This window comes from Mesitornis unicolor, unplaced genomic scaffold, assembly GCF_000695765.1.
Source record: "Mesitornis unicolor isolate BGI_N332 unplaced genomic scaffold, ASM69576v1 scaffold22916, whole genome shotgun sequence".
NCBI classification, from domain to species: domain Eukaryota; kingdom Metazoa; phylum Chordata; class Aves; order Mesitornithiformes; family Mesitornithidae; genus Mesitornis; species Mesitornis unicolor.
Genome location: NW_010193280.1, coordinates 9,170 through 20,157, shown reverse-complemented (window position 1 = coordinate 20,157; position 10,988 = coordinate 9,170). Strand labels below are relative to the sequence as shown.

Genomic DNA, 10,988 nt, shown 5'->3' with positions numbered 1-10,988 from the left:
CCTGCTGAAGAAAAGAAAGCTGACTTTAAAAGGTCAATAGCAGTTTTATTATTCAAATATCTTTTCCTTACACACTGTCTGCACCCTGCTGAAACGTGTACATTGAATTCCTTCACTTAAATATTTCGTGCATTAAAACTTCACGCAGCGAACAGCCTTCATTTTTACATGCTGTCAACCGAAATTAAGTCTGTCAAGTTGCATCCTAATTTTCGATATCTGTGCAACACATTTTTGGCACTTGTTTGCCTACATGTTACTCTTTCAATGTTCAGATTATTTCAGAAAATGATAAATTGTCAAAACATACACAGTCAATTTGGACTGTAGTCATAGTACGCTTTCTGTGCTTTTGAGCATCTGGAAAATAAATATTTTTTGGTCTTTTGACATTGGACTCTTGACATCAGATTCTTTTTGGGCAAACAAGCAATCAGCTGAAAGCAAACACACATGCATTTTCATAAGACAAATACTTTAGATATTTGTTTATTTTGTTTTACATTTTGATTGTTTTGCATTCGTTGTGAATCCTTGTCGTGTAAAATTGATGTGACTTAGGTAAAACTAGTAAAGAGAAATCTTTCTGTAGTAAGTATCTTCTTTATCAAGGGGCATAGAAAGTTATATCCTTTATCATATAACGTAGCATCATTGGATTAAATTTTGTATTTTAGCCATTGTGTTGATCTTGCTGCCTATTTAATTGAATGTCACGACATTCATGTGATTCAAATCACTTTTTATGTTTATCATCCCAAGGCTTTGATGAACTCGGTGGTCTCCTAAAACCAACAGTGGCCTCTCAAAACCAGAGTCTTCCAGTTGCCAAAGTACCACCTAACAAATTAGTGTCAGATGATCTGGATTCATCTTTAGCCAATCTTGTAGGCAGTAAGTATTGAACTGCTAACACAGAAATACTTATTTAAGTCTTTTTAAGTGAATAGAATTTCATTTGTGCCTTTTTCTGCTTTGACAGATTTGGGCATTGGAAATGGAACTACTAAAAAGTGAGTATGCTAATCAAAAGTTGAGCATATTTATTTTCTTGATAATGAAATTTTAGGAAAGCGCAGGTGCAAACCTGTGTGTAACAAGGTAGTGTTAACCTTCAGAGCATGTTTGGGATTGTCCTTTGTTTCTATACAAGGTACAACGAATTGTTGAGAGCTGCTGGGAGGCAACTGCAGACTGAGTGGTAGTGACAGTGATAGCACTGGGCACGATGTCCTCCTGTCTCAGATTCCTTTCAGGCTTTTAAAATATTTAGCAAATGAGTTCATCAAAATGTTTCTTTGTAGCTGTAGGTAATCTTAGCACACTGTGTAAATACTTTGTGTGATCTGAGTGTGTGCAGAGCTGTATTTAAAATTGCAAAACTACAGCCTCCAACTTGTGGCTGACCTTTAGAGAAGTGAATTTTGAAGCAGGAATAGTGAAAATCTGCACTAGCAATGAAATGGAGAATGCAACGAGAAAATTTCAGACTTATAATTCCAAAATCTAGTATGCAGTTGCTCCTAACTAAACTTGACTGAGATTTTGTAAAGCTGAGGTGGCTCATGTTGAACATCTTGCCTTACTTTTTCTAGCCCAGACAAGCTGTCATGAGAACTGTTATCAACTCCTTTGCTAAATGAGCTTCTTCACTAACAAAAGCAGCCACGTTTCCAAGAGGGAATGGTGTTTACCTGAGGGATTTTTGTAAGAAAATACAATGTTTTGTAACACTTCTTACCTTTATTTGAAGTGACGTGAACTGGACTCAGCCAGGTGAAAAGAAACTAACAGGTGGTTCCAACTGGCAGCCCAAGATTGCACCTACAACTGCGTGGAACGCTCCGACGTTGGTAAGCGAGTGCTCATTTCAAGAGTTATTTTCTTGCAACTTAGATATGCAGGCTGATGTATAATGGGGAAATTGGAAAGTGATCTATAATTATGGCAAAAAGGTGGTAGAAAATTGAAGAAGTGGTCAGTCTGAGGTGTGTACTGCTGGATTTTCTTAGCTGTGCAGTTCTAGTAGTTCGTAATGGGTCATGTGTGGGTTTAACGTGAACTCCAGTAGTGTCTGACCAGCCTCTCTCATGGCAGAATACCAGCCTTTGTTTTACTCAACTGATATCAAACTGTGAATTACAGTGGTATTGGAGGGACACTTTGCAGTCTAGAAAAGTAGAAGTGTGAAAAGTACGTTCTTGAGGTGCACTGACACATCCAAGGATGTGTAACATCACAGCTCAGCCTGCTCTGGAGGCAAGAATGGGCCGAGAGATTGATCCTCTCGATACCTGTAGAGGTGTTTGTGCACTGATGTGGGCTGTAGCTGTCTTCATGTATGTAACTACTGCTCTCCTGCCCCAATGCGTGCAGCTGTTCTTAATGCATGATAATTTTAGTGATCAACTTTATAGTGTGTTGTAGCAGGCAGTGGCCAGGATTTTGGGGTAGCATGTAGCCAGGGTTCTTAATTACATATCAAAAAAAGAGGATAAGAATTTCTCTGAGTAGTTTTCACAATGCTAACGGAGCATTTTTGCATGTGAATCCTACTCGCCCTTTCACCACTGACCTGCAGAACTGTACATGGACAGAGCAGGTAACAAACCACCCCTGAGGATTTACTGTACCTGTCTCCGTAGCTGACTGGGGGAGGTTGAGTCTGCAGAGTAATAACACAATATTGTGGATTTGGAAAGAGAGAGCTTGTCTCTCTGGATCCACAACCTCGTCCTTTATCAACTCACTACATTTACGTATGAAGAAATGCTTAGGACTTTACCCCAGAGGGTGTGTAGATAGTGAAGAAACCAAAACTACTCACCTGCTTTAATGACTGGTGGTTTGAGTTTATTTGTGTGCTTGAATCTGTTTAATAACTCATGTCTTGTATATACATCTTCTTGTGATAAGTCATTGCATTTAACAGCTTTTATTATTTAGCGATACTGCTGAGACACTTCTGTCTGTGAAACTGTTCAGTGAACATAAAAGTCTTGAAACACAATCTAGGGGGGAAAAAAGAGTTTGTTTTCCTCTGCTGGTCTATTTATTGTGGAGTTGCTGCTGCTTGCGAAATAAATATGCTTTTGAAAAGAAGGCTTTCTTGTCTTTGGAAAAAAGGCATATACCAAATAAATGGACTATGCAAAACAATAACAAGCCCAGTAATGATGGCAGTATCACAGGTGATGTTGTCTCAGTAAATGACTTGAATTACAAGAATGTGTTGGGGTAAACATTTAATGTATTTGTGAACTAAAATGCTATGTGTATATTCCGTTGTGTAAGTATTTGCTTCTAATCCAGTGTTATTGCATTGTGTAATTGTTCTCCCTGGGAAATACAGAATGGCATGCATTTTCCACAATACGTAAGTGAAACAACCCACAGCCTTTTTGCAATCGACTGGCATGCTGATATTAACCACTGCTCTTGCAGAATCTCATAACCTTCTTGCTATTTACACATTTCTCATTTAAAAATCTTTTGGTGTGCCGAAAATTGAGCTTTTCCTAGCATACACGAACTTCATAGGTGGTCTGCAGGCTCTTGACTCGAATGATGGCATGGGAAATACTCAAGATTATTTTTCCTCGCTTTAAACCGTACCATTTGCTGCCAGAGAGCTGGGGGGTGTGTCTGTGCTGCCTTCAATGCACTTGGTGAATCTTGAATGAAGAGAAAAACGTTTGTGTTTGAATAACTGCATGAAACCTCACGGGCTTCTGTTATACTTGGCACTTTATCCACATTTATGGTAGATCTTGATTTGATTTCGGGTTTTTTGGTGGGGAGAGACCAATATGCCATTAATGCTCATTAAAAACAATGAAAATCCTTGCTGAGAGTTTACAAAGGGTAAGCAGTAACCTGTGCTTGCTGTCTGAGGAATGCAGCCTTTCATCCCACTGGACTACTTCTTTATGTCAGCGGTGATATTGGTCTTTCCCTGCATTCTGTTTGTATTGCAGGGTAACTCTATAACTAAAGGATGGTAGGCCCGTACTTCAGCACTCAAAATTAATTCTAGTCAGCATGTTTGTGTGCACATAGGTGTGGATACACAAGCAAAACAAAAAGTAGCTTTTAGGTTAGCTTTGCCAGCTGTGTGAGATACATGAATAGTGCACAGTGTAGATAACACTCGTTCAGGGAAATCTGGTGTGATGGCCATTGAAGTGACAGTGACAGTGGCTGCTATCCATGAAAGGCAGCTGATGCCTTCAGACTGAATTCAGAAGCAGCTTTGCCGATGTCCTATTCTCAGTGTTACAATTTATCTGCTTTAGTCCAGTATTATTAATATTTTTGTCACTTCCCTCTTTTCTGTATCAGCAATCTCTGTGTATGGCTTTTGTCTTGTCATGAATAGTAATCCCCATAGCAATAGCATGAAAATCAGTGGTTTTTCTTAAAGGAGACACTAACGGGAGGTGGAGTGGATAGACAGCAAATTATCTGAATGTTTATAAGCACTAATTTATAGTCTGAAAACAAAATCCCACTTTTTTAATCCTTGTAAGAGTTAATACTGATTTAGAAAGTGGATGATGAAACTGTAGAACAAGAAATATGGGTAGGATATGAAGAACTGTCTTTAATGTGTTTTTCTTTCTAAGTTATCAGCTGGATTTTAATGTATATGTTGCCAAGTTGCTTACAAACTGTAGAACCCCAGGTGTTTTGTCTGTTGCCAGCAATCTTAGTGTAACTTCATAAAAGTTAGGATAAGGGTAGTGTAAATATATCTGCAAAACACTAGGAGGATTTTTAAGCAGTTCAAATTCACTGTATGTAGTGGGTGAGTGAGAGGGAATGCAGGCTGAATATTCAGGTTAGGGTTGGTTTTATATTGAAGCATGGCAGAAGAATCCCCATAGCCTGAACATCCTGGCTAAAGAGAAGAAAATTCCTGTAACTTTGGCAGAAGCGATGGTAATTTGGTCTTTCAGTCATTCAAATTCTCTTAAGACTCCTTGTGCACCATTACTTCTGATACTCAAATATCATTTCCATCTGAAATAATCTGGATACGCTCTTAGCACAAGGCTGCAAATCCTATTTATTCGTTGCTATGTCCATAACACGCTGAGTGTTGCAGTTGACCCATAGAGAGCAATGTCTCAGCAGTGCGCAGCCAGTCTCTTCTCTCAGCTCACCGCTGTTTTTCACACCAGGCACCACCTGTAATGGCATATCCGGCCACGACGCCGACGGGGATGATGGGCTACGGGATGGTGAGTGGAAATCCTCTACCTCAAAGGTGGCACATGCTGTATTTGATTACTTCCAGTTTGGTAGCAGTCATTTCTCTGAACTGTTTCACTGAATTTCAGCTCCTATTGGTTTGTTCTTTACCAAAGTCCTGGTTTTCTGAACTGCTTCAGTGGTTTTGATCTTAAATTAAATCTCCCTTTTCTTACCTCGCTTAGTTTTCATAAACTTTTTAAGATTAAGACAGTATCTGTTCTTGGTGGGCTTTATTGGTGTAGAAGTAAGTCTGTTATAGAAGTGTAACATGTGAGTATAGATAGCTCCATTCACAGCAGGAGAGGTCTGTGGGTAGAGTGAAACCTTCCTTAAATACTTGTACCCAACCTCAACAAAAGGTGTCTGTAATGGTCAATGCTACAACTCTGCGGGTTTGTGACACTGCTGTGTGTTGTGTTGGTGGTTGAGAATTGAATTTGTTACTGACACACCAGTACCAGAAGCCTTTTGACACAAATCTGTCCTTGCTGCTTGTTGCTCTGAGAAGTTGTTCAAACTTTTGTTCATATCTCAAATTTTAAAGTATTTCTAAAATTATATGCCTTAACTCTTCCTTATTAGCATGGTTTTGGAGTAGCACAGCTTTATCCCATTCCCTGACTGCTGATTTCTGTGTCTCCATTGTGCCAGCAGTTATTTTTAACTATTTTCTTTTTTGTGGGATGTTTTTGGCAGGGTTGGTTTCTTGAATGGGTTCCCCATTCCTGGGTGGCAGGACAAGAGGAGTTACTGGGTTCAGGCAAGGAAAAGCTGCCTGGAGTGGGGATTGCTGCTGGGTGTCAGCTCAAGCCTTAGGCAAGTGCCAAAAGCAGCACCAGAGATGGGCATCTACATTAAATTAAAACCTGACTTCTGACACCATTAGTGGATGTTAAACTCTTGATTTGGCTCACTTTAGACTTTGAGTGCATAATGACTTAATGTTAATTGTATGTGCAGTTCTCAGTTTTCAGTTTTTCTTGAACTCTTGGCAGCTCAGTGTTGATAACTGTGAAACTGTTCTTGTGCTTTCAAAGGCAGGCAGGGAAGTGCTGTCAGAGCTTGTTTTGGGAGCAAGAGGACCAGCACAAATGCTTGTGCCTTCCAGTTCCTGAAGGGGTCCTACAACAAAGCTGGGCAGGGACTTTTTACAAGGGCAGGTAGGGATAGAATGAGGGGGAATGGTTTTAAACTGGGAGAGGGAAGATTTAGACTGGATATTAGGAAGAAATTCTATACTGTGAGGTTGGTGAGGCCCTGGCGCAGGTTGCCCAGAGAAGCTGTGGGTGCCCCCTCCCTGGCAGTGCCCAAGGCCAGGTTGGACGGGGCTTTGAGCAGCCTGGGCTGGTGGAGGTGTCCCTGCCCATGGGAGTTGCACTGGGGGAGCTTTAAGGTCCCTTCCAACCTAAACCATGCTGTGATTCTATGAAATATTTTAGTGTTTCACATCTTTGCAGCAATAGATTAAATGGGCTCAGTTCATGTTGAGAGTATGCCATGAAAAGGCTCTAATGTAACCTTTATTTGCAAAATGTTGCAGAAAGATCTTATGACTGCATATATCAAATATGGCCAAGACTTTTCACCCATTTACTTTTCTTTCCACAAATACTTGCAGTATATTAATGCTATATGTGATCTGATGTTGTCTGGATTTTTTTAGCCGTCGCAGATGGGAGGCATACCAGTAATGACACAGCCAACTTTAATATACAGTCAGCCAGTCATGAGACCACCAAACCCTTTTGGCCCCGTACCGGGAGCGCAGGTGCGTATTTCCAAAATCATTCGTGCTAGAAACAAATTACAGCTGGGGCAGTTTCTTTCCAAGTATTTCAATATTTTCTTGTGTTGGTCAAATGTATTGCACAAGCTCAGTAGTTTACTAAGGATTGCTTCCTGATTTCTTATACCCAGGTTGGCAGCATCGCCTTTGTTTTACAGAAGCAGCGGATGGTGTTTCAGGGCATTGTTTTTCTGGGAACATGTCTAAGCTTATCCTTAATGCTTTAGTGAAAGGATGAGAATAGTTAATGTCTGTGCTGTTTGCTGAAGACAGCTTCTACTCCAAAGTTTGCATTCTGCTGCTTTAAGTGTGGCTTTGTGAGATTGTGCTGATACAGCTTTCTCCTCAATCTGTGTGGCACTGCTCTTTGACCGGTTACACTTGAAAGTATGAGATTATAAAGTAACCGAGCGTGGTGGTAGCTGTAAACTGGTTTTTTTAAGCTTTCACTGCATGCTGATAAGACAGCAGGGGACAGGCAGGGTGTGTGTAGCCTTTGAAGTCTGACTGTTAGCGATGGGTTTGGAAACAATGTGGTAGTAAACTTGGTGAAGCTTCAACCCAACCCCTGGCTTTGTGCTGCCTGCTCTGTGGGAGGCACAGGGCACCTTTGTTTGGTTTTAACCATTACAGTCTCTGAAGGTCTCTATATTCTTCCGTGTTTTTGCCAAAAATTATATTTACAGCACAGTGGAGATATTCAACAGCTCTACAAATCTCTCTGCCTTTCCCTGTTAAGGAAGGTGTTAGGATTAATGGAGTGTTCCTTATATTGCCTGATTTTCTGCTTCTTGTGATATGTTACATATAGATTCAGTACTTACTGGGATAAAAGTGTGTGCTAGAAGGTTACTTCTGTGCATTGAGAAGAACTGACTTTATCAATACCATAGTTAAATACAAACCTTTTCTTACTTGTTTTGCAAAGTTCTGTCGCTGGGAACTGTCCATCTGAACTCACTTTTTTAACCCAATAGCAACCTGAAGGTGGCTTTTTGCAGTAGGAAAAGTATTTAAAAAATAATAGGATGGGTGAGGGAGTAGACAACTTTCAACACTTTCTTAATATTTTCAGAAAATATTGAAATCATGAAGACTTCATTGTGATATATGGTCAGAGGCAGAGCCAGTACTCCAGTATTAACAGTTTCTTTTTACTTCGTCAAATGTTTTTGTCAAAGTTCACTCTGTACATCATGAGTCTATTAGGAAAATGTAACTTACTGGGACTCTGTTTTGTTCCTATTATAAAGAGCTGTCTTTATAGCTGACTTTACAAACACACGTGTAACTTCACTTAGGTATACATTGGTGTATGTGTGGTTTTTGGGACTAGGGTGTGGAGGGAAAAGAGCCTCAAACCTGTTCCAGTCCCTCAATCTGTTCCTTTAACTGTTGTGTGCTGTCAATGTCCATTTTTTCTTCCTTAAAATAGAGCCTTGTGGATAGATTTATTTTTTAAGGCTTTATCTGAAGTGGACACTGTTAGATTTCATTAGCCAGAAATGCAGTTTGCAGTTGACTTTCTCTTGGACTTTTGAGAGCCGCTTTGCACCTTCACTGTTACTACAGACAGGTGTTTCGGTGTCTCTTACTTGGGTTTTACGCTATTTCAAGGATGAAAAAAAAAACGTGTTTGGGACTTCTTAAACAGTGAACAAGTTAAAGGATCCTCAAGGATAAAAGTGTTTTTCCCCGGTTCCCAAAACATTAATTTTGAAATGTCCCTTTAAAAACCAAACCAAACAAAAACCCAACAAGCTACCTGCCTGATGCAGTTATAGCCAGGAAGGTAGATCTGAATAGCTGGGTTGGGTGAGCCTTTCTGCTTCATTTGCCATCGCAGGGCTTGGTCTGGGTTGGATCCCAGCTGGCTGTCAGAGCAGGAGAGAGAGGAATCGGTCACAAGTGAGCTGTGCAAAGCCAGATTCATTGTGCTTATCTGACAGCGTGTTTAGCTCCTGTGAGAGGTAATCTGATAGAAAACATGGCCTCTGAATCAGCATTTGCTGTGTGACCGCAAAGGGTTTTCCCTGAGACATGCAGACTGCATTGCTTGCAGGTGTTGAGTTTTTAGAAGTCTGATATCAGTAAAGCAGCTGAAATGAAAGAAATGCTGCATGCAGGAGCTGCTTCCCCGTTTACAGCAGAAAAGGCATTTATTAACATATAGCCAGTATTACAGCATTATCACACTAAATGTACTGTACATGTAGTCTTGAGGCTCTTGAGAGCATATTTGTTTGGGTTTAGTTCATGTTCCTGTTGTGCCAGGAATAAGAAAATAAATAGAAATGCACGTTCTTGGGGTGAGTTAACAAATCTTAAAGAATGAATTATGGTTGTCTGATTCAAACTGCCCCCATCCCACGTGGATCACTGAACACCACTATTGTAATACAAGTCTTGTCTATGATGTTCAAAAAAGTAAATTGGTTTTGATATTTACATTCAAAGCACCAGATTATATCACTCACCTGTAATCTGCTGATAGATTTTGGTTGCTGTCTACAGTGAAGTCACTGGAAGGTACTTAAAAGCATAAAGATACAAAGTTGTTGCCAAAAAATTACATTGCCAAGTTGTGGCGTGTTGAGCTCCTGCTTTGTACACAGACTGGTAAAATAGGCATCCCAATGTTGTCCAGTTTCTTTGTAATTCAAACCGGTGTTCCTAACTTGATACTTAAAAGGATTTGTCTTAATAAATGTACTTTTCCTAGTCTAGACATACCTATTTTAGCTCTTTCATGTGTTCTGTTTACACGCACACAACCCAGTCTTGTAGTAGGGTCGGTATTTCCTGCTTGAGAAAGAAAATAATAATTTTCATTGTGATAAAATGGCAGGCTTTTGACACTGCAAAATATGTATCATGCTACCCAGAACGGTGAGAGTGGTTGGAGTTGTGTGGTTAAATTTTAGCTGGTATGGGAGAGCACAGAATCAATGGTCCAGACAAGGTTAAAGAGCAGCCGGAGCGCTGGCAGGTCACTGGTGTCAGTGGTGTGGCTCTGTGTTACATATCCTGGTCCCATTACCCCTAAAAGGACATAACCTTAGGAGGGGAAGTGGCTGGGTAGTGCAACTGTTAAGATTTCAAATGGAATAGAGAAATTACTCTGCCTGCTGCCAGTGAATTGTAGCACTGCAGTTGTTAACATCACTGAATTGTACAGAACGTGGTAGGATGAAGAGCAGGTACATGAGCGAATGAGAGAGTTGGTTTTGTGGGGTTTTGTAGGGTTTGGCTTTTTGCTATTGGGGCTTTTTGTTTGTTTGGAGTTTTTTTTGAAACTAGAACAACAGGGTGTGAAGTTCAGGACAGACTTACACCAGAAAGTAGACTTTACAGGTGCTCCCTTTGGCACATTAATTCTAAAATGTTTGCTAAACCAGCTTGACAGACTTGTTTAATGAGAAACCAGTGTCTGGCTAATGATGGGAATCAGCACCATGCATTCTTGTGGCTGGGTTTTTCTGTGTTACCGTGAGTCTGAGGAGGTTTTGTCTTTCGAAGCAGCAAGAAGTTGTGACTCCTGTTGGAGCTTTGGGTCTGATGTGGCACAGCATGGTGCATTTCAGATCCCACGAGCGCTGGGCACTAAAGAGGCTGAACCCACACTTCTGGATGTATTTCTGGCTCTTTTTTTAATGCTTCTCCTTAGAAACTGTTAAGGTAGGTTCTGGTTTTCAGGTATAAGCAGCATTCTGGATAAATGCAGTGTAGGAAACTGTCTAACTATACTTTCCACATTTTTTTGAAGTCTTACTTACTTTCTTATTTACTTTATTATTTTAAAATCCTATTTACTGTAAGGCATTGTGTCTCGTCTGAATTTGGCTGTGTCACCCAGGACATTGTCAAGTTTTTTCCTCAGTATTTAACCTGAACCAGCTTCCTGATTTCACTTCTGTTTCTGATGATGTGCTGTGACACAACTGAC

General features: G+C 40.3%; 1 protein-coding gene across 3 annotated transcripts in view; it reads left to right on the top strand.

The window, feature by feature from the left end:
• Positions 1–10,988, top strand: part of PICALM (phosphatidylinositol binding clathrin assembly protein) — a 66,322-nt gene that overhangs the window by 51,504 nt on the left and 3,830 nt on the right. For 2 of the 3 annotated variants that reach the window (XM_010187410.1, XM_010187409.1), the window contains 5 exons: positions 763–894; positions 983–1,013; positions 1,754–1,853; positions 5,184–5,243; positions 6,920–7,024. In XM_010187410.1, coding sequence (XP_010185712.1) covers positions 763–894; positions 983–1,013; positions 1,754–1,853; positions 5,184–5,243; positions 6,920–7,024 — 428 coding nt within the window. Of the gene's footprint in view, positions 1–762; positions 895–982; positions 1,014–1,753; positions 1,854–3,352; positions 3,377–5,183; positions 5,244–6,919; positions 7,025–10,988 lie in introns of all 3 variants that reach the window. The other variant, XM_010187411.1, reaches the window with a different exon arrangement.